This window comes from Metopolophium dirhodum, chromosome 8 (genome assembly GCF_019925205.1).
Source record: "Metopolophium dirhodum isolate CAU chromosome 8, ASM1992520v1, whole genome shotgun sequence".
In the NCBI taxonomy this organism is placed as follows: Eukaryota; Metazoa; Arthropoda; class Insecta; order Hemiptera; family Aphididae; genus Metopolophium; species Metopolophium dirhodum.
The window spans coordinates 35,165,756-35,186,154 of NC_083567.1; the positions used below are offsets into that span (position 1 = coordinate 35,165,756).

Consider the following 20,399-nt stretch of genomic DNA (forward strand, 5'->3'; position numbering starts at 1 on the left):
TACTAAAATAAAAAAAAAAAAAAAACTACGACATCTAAAATGTTCTCGGTCGGGTGCTGCTGCTGAGTGCCTGCCCACAAATGTTAAATTCTGTTACTTTAAATAATTAAATATCCTATTTGCTCATTGTACATAATGTTGTATAGATTGTAAATTACTTAAATAAATAAAAAAAAAAATAAAAATAAAAAAAATATTTATTAGCCAATTCAATTGTTTTACAGTAACTTACTACTATTTTTATTACCTACTTCTTACTAATACTAATATTTTTCGTTTGAATGAATTTTGAAAAAAATAAAACGAGGGTAAAAACAATAATATATATAATATGAATAATCATTTTTAACTTAGTAACTTGGTATACAAATACATTTTTTTTCCGTCATGAATTCAGTAGATTATCTACATAGAGTAACTATTTACTCTAATTCACTATATTTTATGATATTACCTATATCACCGTTGTGGTGAGTTATAACGATAGTTATATTCGAATAATAAAATACGTGACTAAATAACATATTTTTTTGAAAATTGTTACATTACCCATAGTCTATGAGGGGCATTAATTAAAATAATAATTTTATATTTTATATTCTGCTTCTTGTAGTAAGAAATCAATAAAGTACTGATCGCAACAATAATTACTTATTATTTAAAAAAATATAAAACCTAGGTAATTTCAATAGGCATGTATTAATATAATGTCTACAATAAAAACTTAATTGATTCCTTAAATTAACAAATACAGGTGATATATTATGTATATTTGCCTAAAAAAAAATGTAATTTGCATGTCATATAATATCATAACTAGAAGATCATACTACAGTACCTAGGTAGGTAGTAGCTACCTATATATTTATTATTTAACTGAGATTTACAAGCCACAAGGTTAACATTATATCATATTATGGACCATATTTCTATAACACTATTATATTATACACTAATCATATATTAAAATACTCGTCTCTAAGTCTCTTATAATATTATTTTCTATCTGTTTATATTTTATTATAAATTATCTACAGCAGAACGCAGGTAGAATGTAGAACTTAGACCGCAGATATTTATTATAAAATTGTTTAATTGTTTATGAAGTATATTAAGTACAATATTTGACTTATGAGGAATCTTGCATTACATTTTCAAATCTTAGATTTAAAAAGAAATATTTTTATGAATTTCCAACTCAAAATAATTGTTGTGATTTTTCCGTATTTTGTCAAGATTTGAACTTTAAATGCTTACAAAAAAAAATTGTGACTATGGATTTTTAATATTTTTCATCTGTCTTTGAAACAATATATTAGCAGCCTTCTATTGAATTTTCAAGCTTTTTTACCCAAAAGAACCGAGAAGGCTACAATCATAACTAAGAAACAAGATTTTCACCACATAAAAAAGAGAACTTTGTTTTTATTTTTTTGATATAATTTATATAAAAAAAGTTTTTAAAGTTTGAAAAACACAAACAATAATGGTTTTTGAAACAGCAAGAACTTTTTTAATATAAGTGATATCAGAAAAATAAAAACAATGCCGCACAGCCAAAGTTCTCTTTTTTATGTGGTGAAAATCTCGTTTCTTAGTTATGACTGAAGCCTTCTCGGTTCTTTTTCGCGCAAAACAGTTTTTTGCTATTTTGTGCATATGCAAGACGGAGACAACACATGCGGCTGTAGCGTCCTCTTAAACCAAAATATTTTTAAAATGTTATAGACTTATGGTGTATAGAAAATACTAATATATACATTCTGTTGAAATGTCATGTATCTACGGTCATTTATTTTAATGTTACACCAAAAACCAAAATCGATTTTGTGTAAAAATTCCACTTTTTCCTTAATTTTTCTTTTGTTTTCCACGGCGCTTTTGAAAAGTGAAACCTACAGAAAATTTTTACTGTTGATCCCCCAAAGTACCAACTAGATTCATTTTCTTATCAGAAAAGATATTGTTGATGAAATCTAAGCATTTTTACTGTCCTAAAAGGTGATGACAGACACAAAAAAAAATAAAAAAACACACATCATTGTACAATTAATACATTCATCGCTCCGTTCAGAATCTAAAATATCATTAGGTATATCAATATATAATATATATATTACCAATGATTATGTTACATGTGATTTTTTTTCATCAAACATGCCATGTATATAGTTATATGAATATAATATAGGTACGATACAGATGTCAGAATCAGTGGTTTTATATAGTAGGGTGTGGCAGGGTGTGTGTATACCTACCTATATATACACAGTTACACTACTCGTATTTTACTCTTAACAATTTACACGCATCTAATATAATGTATAATATAAATTTATGTATACGCTACGCAAAGACGCAACTATACATACCTTTTGGCTATTACAATATTATATAATAACGCACAAGTGACAAGTTCACAATATTATAATTTATAGGTATAGGTACAAACAATAGTCAATAACTATGCAGGCATTATTCTTAACAAAACAAGGATGCCGTATCCGTTATCAATCATTCTTTCATGAAAAAAATCTGTTTAAAAATTAATTAGGTCCAATTAATTAAGTCCAATTAATTAAGTCCAATTAATTAACTTAGGTACTTAGGTAAACATATACCTAATATAGATTTTATATTCTTTATTTTTTATTAATTCTATGTTATTTTTGTAAATATTTTCATCTGAGCGATGATTTAACCTCAATGCTGCAAGGATAAAATATTAAATGTGTTCTTTGCACTATTGGGAACATTTTTATACAAAATCCACAGCGGTACCTACCTAATTTGTTAATAATAAAATGATTATATAGATTATAATTATATAGGTACCATTGTACCAATAACCAATATATAATATATTAATAAATTATAAAATCTAGACACAATATTATAATGTCATTATTAGATATCTGATATATAATGTATTATGTTATATACAGTAAATTCACAAAGCAATAACGTTTTCGTCAGGTAACCGAAATATTTTAGGACTTTTTTCAACACGTCTTGCACTAATGCGTGATATGGATATCATAGTATGATATTATTTATTGTGAAACATTATTGAAGTTTGAAGTGGTCCATGGAAGAGAAAAGTTGGTGGATACCTTAAGATGACGCATCACAAAAATGTGGTCTTATTAAATTAATATTGGCAATATTAAATTGTTAAATTGAATTAGCACCCTGCATATAACTAGAAAAAACGAGAGAAGCGTACCTAGGTATATATACTATATAGGTCGGAGAGGGAAATCTGGGGCATTTTCCCCACCTCGCTTTTCGGAAAGAAAGGTTTCTATTATAAAAATCCTGTTAAGCCAAGTTTGAAGTTAACATAATAATATATTATATTTTATGTATGATTATGTTATGATTACCTACCCAAGCAAACCGACCCTGCTTCCCTAGACGAATTTCTTCGGGTTCCTATATGGTAAAAACCATTGTTATTCGGATAACTATATTATATGCAGAATAAATATAATATGAAAAATTGAAAACCAATTTAACAATAATGTATTAATTTATGTACGCCGAGCAACGAAGGTCGAAGATTTTACATTATAGGTACTGAATACCATTATCAATTATAATTTATAACTGAATACATTACAAGAACTATAGTTTCGATAAAATTAACTTTGTAATTTATAAATAAAAGTTGGTAAGTTATACCAACTAGCTATGTGTAACATAATATGTATCTAATTATTAATTAACGTGGTAGACATTTTGATTTAATTTATGCATTTTTTAATTATGTTTAATACATTGTGTGCAATAGTATATACGTGATAATTAGTTTGTTGTGAAATAGTAATATAGGTTTGTAATTAATTGTCCTTTTCGAAATACTCGCCTATATTTAACGGCTTTAGTCGCTTCAGTAATTGCCGGACGCTGCATGTATTATCTACTCTATATCCAATCTTCAGTTCACTGTCATCACTCATCACTCTATATAGTATAAGATAACCATGGTATTAGGTAGGTCGTAGTTTGCAGTTATAATATACATTATACCATATAGATTATAGAATAAGTATTAGGTACAATGCGCATAGACATAAAATAATTATATTATAATTTATAAAATTATAATGTCTACGACGAGTATGGTTGTGCGGCTGGCTACTTACTTTCATATATTACAGCCTACAGGCTACCCCTGATATACGTATCGTGTATGTATTTTGCATATTTATATAATTATTATATTAATATATTTGTAGTTTATCTATTCGGTATTTGGTAACTATATAGAAACAGAAATATTATATATTGTTTGACACTTTGACGCGTCCACGTATAGGACGTAGGTGTGCCCGTACCTAACTGGTAACTGATAAGGATAACCAATTAATATACGAAAAAATAAAAACATGAATAATAATTATTAACCTAACACATTATAAAATTATCTATAGTTTATTCGTAATAAGCAACTGCGCCACTCTTATTATAACATTTAACAATAGCGTGTATATTGTACATATAATGTATTGTCAATACTTAATACCTATAGTACGTACCTTGTATATAGGTACATAAAGCTATAGAGACAAAGAGTGTTATTATAATTTATAATATAACATACATATGTATTATATTTTATTACATATCAATATGAGACCGATCGGGTAGGTGACAAACCGTATCGTCAGTCGGAACTCGTCACGCGCAGATGGGAGGATGTTGACATAATAATATTATCATCACTGCCAATAGTTATGGGGCGGCGGGAGGGGGACGACTATATTGATTTTTCTATTTCAAAAAGGGCGTGCGGTGTCGATTCGGCCGTACTTACACGCGCGCGCACACACCCACACACACACACACACACACACACACATCAATATAATACCTATAATGATGCACGTCGGGGTAATGTGTGTGTGTGTGTGTGTGTGTGTGTGCAGTGTTAGTGGGCAAACATAAAATTGAAAAACACGAAAGATGATAAATACAACGTTGTCACCGCCACGCAATCGACTCATCGTCGAACTGCGCCAATAGCAGCTACTGCGAAGTGCATCTGGCAGCCTGCAGCTTAATTATAACTTATAAGACATATATAAATATAATAATAGAAGTAGTGGCGTAATTTGGTCATGTTTGTTGGGGGGAGGATTTAAACATTTAATCTCAACTGGGTTACCTATATTTACAAAGTATATTTTATGATATTAGGTAGTAGGTACCTATAGGTATTAAACTATTAAAGTAATATATTTTACTATTTGTAATACAGCATAGGCGTAAATACCGTGGTATTATTGGTATTAATGGTACCTATATATTTAACGTACCTATAAATTATAATCTATATGACTATATAAATACAAATGTAATATGTACCATTGTACCTATACAATATAATATGTGAAACAAGTGATAATTAAGGTATAAATGTACCTAACAAATAATATTTTGTATTCACAGAATATACCCAATTTTATATAGATAATGGATATTAAACAGAACATTGCAATTATCGGATTAATAATTTATAGGTAAATTATTTTTTTTCTAATCAACTTACTTGCCTATTATTTGTACAAGTTAAATAAAAAGTATGTTACTTTTAACTTAAAATTTAACTTAAATTGTTCAGTGTTCTACCTATATGAACTTAACTTAACGAGTTAAACAAATAAGTTAACTTGTCCTTTTAGCTTTTGCGTTTGTATAGATGTAAATACACAATACAGTAATACACCCATACTTAGTAGGTACCTTCAAATTAGTATTAAATTAGTAACAAAAAAAAGGGTTTGACGTTTAGAAATCAATAATTCTTCTGGTAAAAAATTTGGTCAGTCGTTGGCCCATCACGTGTTTTAACAATTTAAGCCTGTCTATAGCATCAGTATTAGATTTAGAATCGTTGAACTGTGACATAAGACCCAGATGATACCATACTGATACACGACTATCACCATTCACTAACATAATTAATAATTATAGTATACATGTTACAGTATTACCTATATTATCTCAGGTATAAAATTATTTATATTTAAAAAACAAAAAAAGTTGATTTTTTTGTGAATAGTCGAAATAAGATATTTTCATACGTAATTGACGATTGTATATTATTTTTATAATTGCTTATACAACAATTTATAATTTTGTAATTTTTTTGTAAATGTAAACATTGGACGATTAATGAATCTATATTACCAAACTTAGATAATCACAATTTTTTAGGTCCGTTTCGCCAGCACTGCCACTTTCGAATCATAATACCAAACCTTAATAGTACATAATACTGTACAGTTTAAAATTTAACTTTTTAGATTTTCGACATTGGCAGTGCTAGGGAAACGTTTCTCCAGCACGCGCATAACAAAACCGGGTTTTCTCGGGTTAGGGGGAGTTGTACAAAATTGTACAAAAAAAAGTACATAATTATATTAAGGTTTGGTATTATGATTCGAAAGTGGCAGTGCTGGCGAAACGGACCTCAATTTTTTTATTACAATAAATATAGTAAACGGCCTGTAAAAAAGGTCATGCTCACAATAACATGCTACGTCCAAAAAAAAAACCATAATATTATCATTTAATGCAGATGATGGTATATTGGTATATATATAATATATTACCCATGTAGGTGTAGGGAGTTTAGCCCGATTTAGGTACAGGCCAGCCCAGATGGCCAGATTAAGGTATGTTTGCAGGGGGTTCGGTTCGGGGAGCAACTATAAATAATTTTCGGCTATAATAATTTTTATTATATTTATGTTATCTAAAATATAAACACGCTGTTGCATAGATAATTTTCTACCCTATATATTCAGAAATTTTGGAGCCACTACTACAAACACGGAAAGATAAAAGTTGTCCCGCGCAAAACAGTTTTTGCTATGTTGTATACATTTGTAAGACAGAGACAACACATGCGGGTGTGAGTCCAGTGCCGCAACAACCGCAGGGGCAGCCGGGGAAATGCCCCTGCAGAGGGCCGCTAATCGTTAGCTCAGAGGGTCCCGACGGCACCGCGTATCTATTTTAGATTATGACCGAAGCAATGAATGTATTGATTTTACAATAATGTGAGTTTTTTTTTTATTTATTTCTTTTTCTTGTGTCTGTCATCACCTTTTAGGACAGTAAAAATGCTTAGATTTTCTTCAACAGTATCTTTTCTGATAGGAAAGTGAATCTAGTTGGTACTTTGGGGGGTCAAAAGTAAACATTTTCCAGTAGTTTTCAAAAGCGACGTGAAAAACAAAACAAAAAAAGGTGGATAAGTGGATGTCGCTCTGCTGTACAGTAGGTTACAAGTGGGTTACTGTAATGGATGGTGTTAAATTTGAATTCAATGATATTTTATCATTGTATAAGAAAAACGATTCTGAGCGAAAACGGTCAGTCAGGCGCCTATGATATTACCAAGTATATTTGATGATATTATTGTAAATAAAGTAATTTATACATAACCTATTTACGTGGAGACTTGTTTTCAATTGTCAATCCTTAGCTATAAAAGTTGAACATTTTATAAATTTTTAACTAAAAAATAATTATTAAATTATAAATTTGATAAAATTTGAACTTTAAATGCTTATAAAAAAAAATTGTGCCTATGTATTTTTAATATTTTTCAACTGCTATTAGAACGATATATCAGGAGCCTTATATTAAATTTTCACGCTTTTTTACCCAGCAAATAAAATTTTATTGATATTTATAGAAAAAAAAACTAAAAAAATTGAAAACTCACAATGTCCGTAAACAGCTCATAAAGAGTCAAATTATTTTACAAATTTTATTATGTATAGAAAATACTAATATAAACATTCAGTGAAATTTTCAAGTATTTACAGTCATAAGTTTTTTAATTACAACAAAATAAGAAAATCATTACATGAGATATCGAGTGAATATCAAATGTTGTAAAAATATGAATTTAAAACGCTCATAAAAATTTACTTCTTGTAGACATTTTTTTTTGATAAAGGTAGACAAACTTACGGATAATCTTGTATTACATTTTCAAATCTTAGATTTAAAAACAAAATTTTTTATGAATTCTCAACTCAAAATAATTTGATAATTTTCGTGATTTTTCCGTATTTTGTCAAGATTTGAATTTAAATGCTTATAAATAAAAACTGTGACTAAGGATTTTAATGATTATTTTTCAAATATCATTGTAACAATATAGTAGGAGCCTTGTATTATTTTTTCAAGCTTTTTTACTCAACAAAAAAGTTTTATCGACATCCATATAAAAAAATACTAATAAAATTGGAAACTGAAAATGTTCGTATAAACAGCTCAAAATAAGTCAAAATATTTGGAAAATGTTATAGAAAATGCTAATATCAACATTCAGTCGAAATGTCATGTACCTACTGTCGATCGTTTAGAGTTGCACCAAAAACCAAAATCGATTTTCTCAAAAACAGATTTAGCGTAAAAATTCCCGTTTTTCCTTAATTTTTAGATTCTGAGCGAAGCGATGAATGTTGATTTTACAATGATGTGTGTTTTTTTTAGATTCTGAGCGAAGCGATGAATGTATTGATTCTACAATGATGTGTGTTTTTTTTTTAATTTTTTAATTTTTTTTTTTTATTTTTGTGTCTGTCATCACCTTTTAGGACAGTAAAAGTGCTTGGATTTTCTTCAATAGTAACTTTTCTAATAGGAAAGTGAATCTAGTTGGTACTTTGGGGGGTCAAAAGTAAAAATTTCCCAGTAGTTTTCGCAAGCGACGTGAAAAACAAAAGAAAAATTAAGGAAAAACGGGAATTTTTACGCAAAATCTGTTTTCGAGAAAATCGATTTTGGTTTTTGGTGTAACTCTAAAACAAATGACCGCAGGGACATGAAATTTTGACTGAATGTTTATATTAGCATTTTCTATACACCATAAAATTTACAAAATATTTTGACTCTTTTTTAGCTGTTTACGGCCATTGTCAGTTTTCAATTTTTTTAGTTTTTTTTTCTATAAATATCAATAAAATTTTATCTGTTGAGTAAAAAAGCTTGAAAATTTAATAGAAGGCTCCTAGGTTATTGTTTCAAAGGCAGATGAAAAAAATTAAAAATCCTTAGTCACAGTTTTTAATTATAAGCATTTAAAGTTCAAATTTTGACAAAATACATAAAAATCACGAAAAATAGCAAATTATTTTGATGAGAATTCATAAAAATTTTTCTTTTTAAATCTAAGATTTGAAAATGTAATATAAGATTACTCATAAGTTTGTCTACCTTTATCAAAAAAAAAATGTCTAGAAGAAACTTAAATTAAATTTTTATGAGCGTCTGAAATTTATATTTTTACAACATTTGATATTTACTCGATTTCTCATGTAACAATTTTCTTATTTTATTGTAATTAAAAAACAAATGACTGTAGATACTTGAAAATTTCACTGAATGTTTATATTAGCATTTTCTATACACCATAAAATGTTGAAAATATTTTGACTCTCTTTGAGGTGGTTACGGACATCAGTTTTCAATTTTTTTAGTTTTTTTTTCTATAAATATTAATACATTTTTATTTGTTGGGTAAAAAAGCGTGAACATTTAATATAAGGCTCCTGATATATCGTTCTAATAGCAGTTGAAAAATATTAAAAATACATAGGCACAATTTTTTTTTATAAGCATTTAAAGTTCAAATTTTGACAACATTTATCAAATTTATAATTTATTAATTATTTTGTAGTAAATGTACAAAATGTTTAACTTTTATAGCTAAGGATTGAAAATTTAATACAAGGCTCCACGTAAATAGGTTATATATAAATTTATTTATTCACAATAATATCATCAAATATACTTATTTCATAGTCTCCTATCATAGGCTGACTGACCGTTTTCGCTCAGAATCGTTTTTCTTATACAATGATATTATATCATTGAATTCAAATTAAAAAACCATCCATAACAGTGACCCACTTGGGTAGGTTATACTGTACAGCAGAGCGACATTCACTTATTCACCTTTTTACTTTTGTTTTTCATGTCGTATTTGAAAACTACTGGAAAATGTTTACTTTTTACCCCCCAAAGTACCAACTAGATTCACTTTCCTATCTGTTGAAGAAAATCTAATCATTTTTACTGTCCTAAAAGGTGATGACAGAAAAAAAAATAAAAAATAAAATCAAAACAGACTTTTTGACCAAAAAATTGGCGTATCAGCATCCCCAATTTATCCATCAAAATGTCACTCCTGCTTACTTGAACTATATATTAGACACTTAACCCAATACATTATAATATTGCCATTAGGCATTAAGAACTAATAATATGAATTAGGAGGTACAATTATATAGATTGGATTGAAAAACCAATTACTATACCATCATATTATCCAGACCTCTTTTGCAAGTCACAACTGCAAAAGCTAAATATTTGCAAAACATTTAATACCTATATCTTGCCATCTAGGGTATAAACTATATCAAAAAAAGATGTAAGTATGCTAATAAAATACATGAGGTGTATAATGTATTAATGTATATAAAATTAAAAGATTGATAACATTATATTGTTTTAAATATTTCGAGTAAACCTAAGGTGATACTCGGCGTATAGTATATGCAAAAAGTATGATTTGCAAATTTTTTTTTAAAAAAAGCACTATATGTAGCATACATGGTACATTATGTAAGTATTTACTAAAAATAATAACTAATAATAAATGATTATTTTAAAAGTTGATTTTATACTAATATAGTAGTATTTATCATTGTAATATCTATATTTTCTATTTCTACTAGGAAGGTATACTTGTGTTTTTCATTTGCATAAATTATTATTATTATTATTATTAACAACTATGTATCTTATATCTATTTATGCAAACCTCACTTTTATATTATCATTTTTAATTTTTTAATCATTTTTATAGGAACAATGAAATCACCATAAAATATCAATAAATATTTACCGACCCTTTAAAGGACTAAAAAAAATTACCACCTTCAGTACTTGCCTCCTGCAAGCCCCCAACAAATTAAAAATACACAAATGCCCAAAATTCCAATCCACCCCTGCTTACACACATACAATTTTAGTAGTTTTGTTGTATATATATGGTATTTTATAGTTAAAAAATATTATTTGGGACTTGAATCCTTACTTGATACTTTTCACTATTACAATTGATTATAAATACTAGTAGTATAGTATTTATAATCAATGCTATTACATACTTATATTATTAATAACTAGGTACCTAGTTACTTAGTACTAATGATAATTTTAAAATATAAAGGCTACCAGAGTAGTGACGTATTTAAAGACAAGGTATACTTGATACAACAACATGATGCAATTATAAAAAATACCTTTGTTGTTCAAATAAAATATTTCTGTTACTCTGTTATAGTTATAACTTTCCACTTTTTTTTTATCAAAATCATTTTCAGATAAAATAAACAAAAATGTAATTATTATTTTTAATTAATTTTATGAACAAATATACTTATTTTTAAATTATTTACAAAAATTCCACCAAAACAATGCATAAAGTAAGTTTTAAAACAATAATTATGTAAAATGTTGGGACTAGATTATATATTATAAAAATAACTATAAAATTGTGATAATAAACAGAATATATAATAATAAAATATATTTGAACTAATTTATGAAAATGATAGCTATTAAAGTTTTTTGGTGACGCCAGGAGGTATATTAAAAAATTATATTCATAATAAAATAATGTGCAAATCAATAAAAATTATTGATTATTGTTCAATCAGACTAATTTCATTTTGATCCAAATGATACAAAAACAAATTGGTAGGGTATCATTATTTTACTTGAAAGTTTTGTTTAATTGATCTTCTTTGTTAGATTTCCAGTATCTAGAGTGTCCATATGAATACATCAGTGTACACTAAAAATAAAAATACATTTTAAAACTCAAATAATTGTTTTATGTTTAATATTTAATTAAAATAATTAAGCATACAAAAACTACTTTTAAAGTTATAATTAACAGTAAATTACTTTAAAAACAGTTTCAACATTAAAGAAAAAATTATAATAAAAATATATATAAATTGTTTATTATTTATTACGTTCTTTATTTATTTATAGTCCATGATAGTTGATAACATATTATTATAAATAGTAAATTACTATTTTATGATTAATATCTACTACTTTTAATGAAATTAAATGTAATTTGTTTATTTTGGTCCTTTATTTTTAATTTTATTAGGCTAGATAAAAGTTTTATATTTACAAAGAATAACCATGAAATAAGTACTGGTTGGCACAGTCCTCATTACTAGTATGTTTATGATGCGAAGAGCGATCAAATACACAACTTTCGAAATACCCATTCCATTAATCCATTTTTGGATTCTTAACATTAGTTTGAATGTTGATACCCTAATAGAGATTTGTGGCGTTAAAAATTGAAATTTAGGTTATAATGAAAGTGTTAAATCGACTTAAGTCAATTTTTTCATATTTATCTCGTAGAGATTATAAATAAAATTAATTATTGGAATTATAATATTTTTGTCACCATTTCGGGTGTTTTTATTGTATTGACTAATGGATACCACCGTTGATTAGAGTTAAAGTCCTGCCACGTTAATGTCTGTTTTTTTTTTACATTGGCTGTTATAAGATTTAAAATGTACCTACAATATATAAGCATTTTTAAATTTTAATATTATACATAATTTTAACTAGCTTGAAATTGAGCAAACATATAGACACAGTTCCTAACTTTATTTTTGTTAAGCAAACAAAACAAGATTGGTTCTGCTGAACACAAATTTGCCGTGTTAAGCATTGGTCAAAGAGGGAAAACAAATAGTGCACTTACATGCTCTTAATAATAACAATTGTATAGTTTAAAAAAAGAATAAATTCAATAGTTAAATAATTATAAATTACCAAATACTGTTTTAAACAGTAGAGTAAATGACGCTAGCTTCGACCATGAACACTGTTTTTTTGTGCTTTCTTTTTACGTGCTGCTAACATGTCATAAAAAGGATTATGACTAATACTTTGTCTGAAAATTGTAATAATGAATTATTAAAAATAATCACATACATATGTTGACATATTGACTTTTTTGGCAATCAATTTTGATTGAGATGAAATATGATTTTATCATTACTGGGTAGGTTAGGTGATAAAAACCATAATTAATTTTTATGCAACAAGCAATTAAATAAATTCACCGTATTTAGTATATTATCTGTTGGATGTATTAAAATACCAATAGAAGCAGTAGACTCATCAGAATTAATTCAAATGTTGAAGAGTTGTACGACAAAATAAATTGATAATTTACAGATATATTTCTAAATACATTTCTATAACAATTAATGAGTAACTATTTCAATTTAAATAAAAACTAAGTGCCTTCACATTTAAGATGACGGAAGTCTAACTTGATTTACCCTAACTGTAACTGTAAATTATTTTCTTACAACTTACTTAAGGCATTTTGTCCATTCATCTTTTTCTTCTGCTGTAGCTGCTGACATTCTATATACAGTATGCTTACCTGCAATACAACCAATCAATTAAAACATGTAATAAATTAATATATTTAAGGCTGGTGAAAGCAAACTATTTTTAAGGGGATTGGATTTAGATAATATTCTATATCCATCATGAGTGATGTGTAACTGTGTGTGTAGTGACTGATTATTAGTATGTGTAAGTTCCCAAACGCTTTATGTAATTATTAATTAAACAAAAACTATAGTTAAGATTCTTCAAAATCATACGCGCAGTCACACGTCACTATATTTTATGATCATAAAGTTTCAACGTGAAAGTATCAAAAAGCAGAAGAAAAATGCACTCAGTATCAAAAGCCCGATTCTAATTTTTAAACATATTTTAATTCCTTATTATCTTTTCTAGGATATGCAGAAAATGGATTTTTGATTTGTTGTATTGTTTAATTAGTATAGTACCATATTAATATTCTTTTTTTTTTTTAAATCATTCATATTTACTTTATTGTAACTATTAATAAATATAAAAGAAAAGAAAATCCATCTCCTACATAATGTAGAAAAGAGAATAAGGAATTCAAACATATTTTCAAAATTAAAATTGGACTTCTAGAAGTATATTTTTTTTTTACGAAAAAACGACCCATTATTAACAGTCTTAACAATAATTTAAAAAATTATATAAATATTTAATTTGTAAAATAATACATTTATGTATACATTAGAATACATTAGAACGATAAATATTTTTAACAAAAATATCATTCATTAGATGTCGTTGATATCAAACATTTCCTTCAATTGTCGTTCGCAATAATAAGTAATTGCATTTCAATTCTAGTTCATTATACAGTAGAATCTGCTTATTATGATGCCATGAATAACGATATTCCGGTTAAAACGATTCCAAGCCATTTATTTGGTCGGTTTTATATCTCATGTGCATATAGTTTTTGTCATACAGATATAACAAAGTTTGGATATAACAATCTAGTGCTCTAGATCCCAGAAGATCGCTTTAAGCGGATTCTATTTTTTTTTTATACTGTATACTTATTTATTGTTCTACTATTTTAACACCCAAAGTATGATTATATTTAGTTAGAAACTGAACAATTACCAACAGTGCAATAATTATAATCATTAAATTATTATTTTATCTCTATTCTCACCTTCTACTACTTTTCCTTCACTATCTGTTTTACAAGCTTTAATAAAGTCCGTAGTTCCAGGAGCTGCATACAACTCAAAACAATGCGGTTTATGGCGATCAGATACTTCTCGCACTTCAATATTTTCTAGTGGAATTATTCCTCGAGGTTCCTTGTCAGTTGTATATTCAAAATAATACAGACAATTATCATTTAAAATGAACCAACGACGCTTCCAACTTTTATATCGGCCACCTATAAATTATACATTTTAACAAAAGTGTAAGATATTATATTAATCTAATTTAAGTATAATACCTTGTTTCCATAACCATCCTTCTTTGTCTGGGTTGAAGAATGTATGCATTAAGTCATTACCATCATCTTCAGGAATTTTAAAAGGCTCTGTTTTTATGCTATCATATAAACTCTTTATGAACAAAAAATTAAAAAATTAAAAAATATATATTTTTGAAAAAATGTGCATTAAATTCTTTAACCCACAATTAAAAGTTCTCTAGGTAAATCTCCACCATTGTTGATACCACGATTCATTTGTATAAATTGTTCAACTGATGGTTTATCTTTGACACTAGGGTTATGAAGACTTGTGTTTAACATTATAATAGCAAATGACAGAACATAACAAGTATCTATAAAAATAATCAATTAAATAATATTATCAAGAATAGTCTATAATCATATTACCTGTATTGGTAAAAATATTTGGGTTTAATTGACAATATCTTTCTGCAAAACACTCCATCATTCTATCAATTTTTTGTGCTTCGCCAGGAAGTCGAAAACTCCATAAAAATTGTCTAAAAATATATCACATTGTTCATAAATTAGTCAGTTGAGTCTATTAAAATTAATATTTTTTTATGATTAAGTTAAATTAACAATGGAATTTACGATTTACTAATGATTATTGGTTGTACTCTACAGTATTATAATTTAAAATTTATTACAAATGTATTTTATTTTAAACAATAATTAGTAACAATTAAATATTGTTTAGGGCCGTTCTTACAATGTCCAGTAAAGTGTCGGTTAACGCTAACCGACTGATAACAGATTTTATTACCGGCAGAATTTGGCCGGTTAAGTGTTGGTTAACTTTAACCTGACATTGTAAGAACGGCCCTTAATGAAGTTTTTGTCTAAAAATTAATTTGATATTAAGTTAATTATTTATATACTTTGATGAGTAATTAAATCACCTATCTTAGATATAATTATATTATTAAAATATAGAGAAAAAGTATGAAAAAAGTAACATTGTTGTTTCAGAACCTAATAAAATAAAGAACCACTACTATAATATATTTAATATTATTTAATAGGTATTACCCTTTATTAAGTATATTTTCTCTACATCTCACATATTTATTAAAACCATTTACAATTACATAGGTTAATACAAAAATCATTAAATAGGACTATCCTATTATAAACAAATTTAACTACTTTTTTAATCATATAATTACCTAACCTAACCTTACAGATGTGTACAATATATTGGTTTGTACAACACATTTTAATATCACATAAAAACTTAACATAAGGCCTTTAATTACAGTTGGTTCCTAGGTATATAATTTTGTAATTACCTAAGAGCTTGAACCAGTATGAGATCAGTAAAATCATGCAGGGAAACAAACTCTCTTAAAACTCTTTCGTTAAAATCATTTCGTTCTCCCAAATAATCGCCAATTGCCGTTTTATTTAATCCTTCTCCTTTATAGAGGAAAGCAGCAACATCAGCTTCATTGTGATTTAGTAGACCATGTTCAACAAGAAATTCAATTCCTTTCTTTGGGTCCATATTGAATTTTTTACGACCAATTGATATTTGTTTAGCTTTGGTTTGATTTTTACTAAAATAAAAATAAAAATAATATTAATCTACTACATGAAACAAAATTGAAATAAATAACAATAATTACCTATCGTCATTGGAATCCATATTTTCCATTTCACTAACAACTTCGGATAACTCATCTTTCAATTGCTAAAAAAATAAAATAAAATATTAAGATACGTTAAACAATTTATACTGAACATTAATAACTGCACTAATAAATTTGTGCTAAAAATGAATAACATATAAAATGCAATATTAATAAAATAAAAGAGCTTGTTTCTTTTTAATGTAGGTATAGCATATGATACATCTAAAAACTGTCAAAATTAAGTATACAAATATTAATTTTTTTAGGAATTTTTAATAAATTAACAATCAATATTGTAGTTAGAAATAATACATCAATATGGTATAGATAACATACGAAATTTATAATACAGTCTAAATTAAAATGTTTTGCAAGTTTATCTGTTTGTTTCAAGTACTAATATTAAATTAGATAAATACATGTGATAAAATGTGTCATGCATTAATTTAAAGTGCGAGTATGTATTAAATATTACTAGGTACTTATACCTAACTAAATTATAATTATTTGAAATTAAAATTTTTGTTTAATTTTAAAAATCCTTAAATTTATCTAAGATAAAGGTAGGCATATGTATTTAGATTTTAATTTCAATTTTGTAAATTAAGTAGTTATTAGTTGTTAGAGTTTTCCCTTAAAAGTGTTCTTAAGTAAAATATTTTCATTTTGAAATAACTCTAAAATGGTTTTTTATTCTGTATATTAAGTAAATATAGTATACATACAAAATACAAAACTAAATTTTATATTTTTTAACTAGGTATTCATTATTGAATTTGACACAAAGATAACAGAATTAAACACAAAACAATAACAAAATACTCGAAACCTAATTGTCAAATAAAAAAATGAAAGTAGTAAAAATATTGTTTTTGTATTAGTTATGGTAAGGAACAAAATAACGTGTATAATATACGTGATCAATATACAAACATTAAATTCCATAGGAACTATTGAAAGTTAATGCAATAATAGTATTAAACTAATTAAATATTAATCGTATCAATTAAGCATTTGTTTTATTCTAAATAATTTAAACATATTAATTAATTTCTTCAGTATCATTTTCAAAGTCAACTAAATTACACCAACATAATACTGTTTTCAGATACAATTTTATTTAATGGATCTTTTTCAAGGTTAAATTAATGCATCAAAACGACATATGGGAAACATGTAGGTAATATACAATTTTATACTAACCTGTATTTCAAGTAATAATTCTGCCTTACGACGTCTAATTTCGATTAACAATTTTTGTTGATCCGTCGAAAGTTCTAAAATAAAAATAATAAACTATTATAGGTAATCAATCATAATTATTTTTTATTCAAGTATTAAAAAAATATTAATTTATAATTGTTAAAATAATGCATGTATAAAAAACATTTTTTTTTAAACTTTTCTTTCTTAATTTATAATAATTATTGGAATATTTCCCTTTAAAACTTATAGGTATGTTGGGTTTTATTTAAATCCATATTAATTAGATAATAGTTACAGATATAATATTCCATTTTTAGACAAATTGTAAAAAATAAATCTTATACCTGATGTTTTGTATTAAAATATAATAATAAAACACCATTGAGTATAAATAAATATAAAACAACTTTTGAATAACAATAAAAAAAAATTGTATTTAAAGCTATAGAAAAAATGATTTGTGAGAAATTTAAATTAACTTATATTTAGCACTATGCTAAAAGTTCAGTTATGATATGAATAATTTTAACTGTGCGGAGGTATGGTATCGCATTTAAAATAGAGTAGCACCATATCCTAGACCATATCTGTATGTATGTGAAGATGTAGAAAATACTTGCATTCCAAATGTCTATTGTTTCATTGATTTAATTACCAATGACTTAATTATAGTGTCATGGTTTTCAAATATATTAAAATGTATAATTATAGAAAGCTATGGGATATGACCTACCTATAAACATTATTTTTGGTAGATTTAAAATTTGATTGTATCTATAATTTTTATATTTTGTTAGATAATTTGTGTAAAATATATTTATATATGTAATAAATATATTAGTATTAACATAGTAAATCACATTGGCGAATCTAGCCCTCCAAGACTCATACCGTACTTATTATGTTTACAGGTGCTTAAAATATATTTATCATTTTTCATAAAATATTATATTAACTATCCTAACCTAGATATACATGGAAATATATTCAAAACAGTTAGTTCTATTTTTTTTTTGATTACGAATAAGTTGTATTTTATTAATGTATTTATTCAGTTACATTTATTTCTATTTTCTATTGTGCATCAGACAGTGGAACAGCAAAATGGTGTTACTCCACGCGCTAACTATGTCTAGTCCGATTTTTGATGCTATACAATAGACATATTATGAAAAAATAGAGCTGGGACTTAGGCCCTCCTCCAAATAAGTTAATCAAGCTCCACTTATGAGTAAAACATATAAGATATGAATATTTTTACTTTTAGGTATTTCATGATGTATTTAATTTTCTGCCAAGTATTGTAAGGTTAATTACTTTTGAAAATTGCTTATCCACAATATTGACGACAAATATTTTCACAAATATTACAAGAATTTATATTAAATTCCAAAAATAGTTATAAGCATACAAATATTTCTATAATGTTTTTATACATACTAAATTGAAATATTTTAATTAGTACAGTTTTTAATATAATTTAAATGTTCTTTAAAATATAAGAAAAATATTACCATAGAATTAGGTATTAACTATTTAATTAATAGGCATAGGTATGATCAGTCATATCAGTGTAGAATATGAGTTATTAAAAATGCCAAAGAGTATGTATCTGTTGAAATGCTTTCAAGCTTAGACTTAGGGCCAGTTATACCGTTTCCGATTAAAGTTAACCGGAGTTTAATTGGCCGAATTTGCCCGGTTAAATACCTGTTATCAGCTGATTAAGCGTAGTCGAAGTTTAACTGTACAACTGACCTTTAGTATCAATTATTCAAATATTCAATTTGGAAGTGGAAATTTACTATGCAAAATTGTTTGATTTGTCATAATCTTATAAATTATTTTTTATTAAATATTAACCATTATACCTGCATTAATTAATACCCTAATAAATATGTATGGAAAAATAAATTTGTAATAAATGGAATTATACAATATTTAAAGGGAAGATTATAACTAATGAATATACTGGACCTAAGAGACTATAAGTGGCAAATTCTGGTTAAATGTTGGATAAGTATGAAACAACATGAATACAAGTTATATTTTAAGATTATAAGGTATGAGCTGATAAATATTAATATATAATGATCAATAACTATCAGTAAATATTTTTCCAACCCATTCACACGGGTATAAAGTTGTTGCCCATTATGTTTTGCATTTTTGCAAGCTTAGAAAGTGCACCTACCATTAATGTTAAAAGTGTCATTGATGTATGGAACGTTCATTTTAGATCTTCTCAGTGTACTTCATAATCGCAGCATTGGTAACATGAATTCGATCATGGCCGTTTTGTACCTCACCACTGTTACGGAAAAAACGAAATTTTTGGTTGACAAGTCTCGTTCAGTTGCGTACGACACCGATCGCGATGACACGATGGAACCAGAATTTCCGAAGTAATTCCCGTACTTGGGTTATTCGTGCAAGAGACGTTTGAAAAACCGATGGTCGTTATTGAGCCTTGATCCTCAGTTGCTTCAGAAAAAGATCCTATTCGCGGACGAAAAAAAATATTCCTTGACTTCACGTACAATACTTCAATGTACATTAGATATTGACATAATGTTATTATAATAATATCAAAACATGAT

The 20,399-nt window shown here is 26.5% G+C and overlaps 1 protein-coding gene across 1 annotated transcript; it reads right to left on the reverse strand.

Moving 5' to 3' along the window:
* Positions 1–11,433: 11,433 nt before the first annotated feature.
* LOC132951420 (cytohesin-1) lies at positions 11,434–20,355 on the reverse strand. Its single transcript, XM_061023224.1, has 11 exons — positions 19,994–20,355; positions 17,797–17,870; positions 16,588–16,652; positions 16,252–16,518; positions 15,347–15,459; positions 15,143–15,291; positions 14,957–15,068; positions 14,660–14,893; positions 13,459–13,528; positions 12,907–13,027; positions 11,434–11,890 (listed from the first exon to the last, which is right to left on the reverse strand). Exons 1-10 carry the CDS (start codon positions 20,031–20,033, stop codon positions 12,940–12,942), a joined length of 1,212 nt encoding a protein of 403 aa, XP_060879207.1. The 5' UTR covers positions 20,034–20,355; the 3' UTR covers positions 11,434–11,890; positions 12,907–12,939.
* Between the last annotated feature and the right edge of the window lie 44 nt (positions 20,356–20,399).

Coding starts and splice junctions, on each gene's coding strand:
- LOC132951420 (XM_061023224.1), bottom strand. CDS start 20,033: ATGAACGTTCCATACATCAATGACACTTTTAACATTAATG. Junction 16,519..16,587: donor ATGGATTCCAATGACGATAG/GTAATTATTGTT, acceptor TTTTTATTTTAG/TAAAAATCAAACCAAAGCTA. Junction 15,292..15,346: donor AAATATTTTTACCAATACAG/GTAATATGATTA, acceptor TTATTTTTATAG/ATACTTGTTATGTTCTGTCA.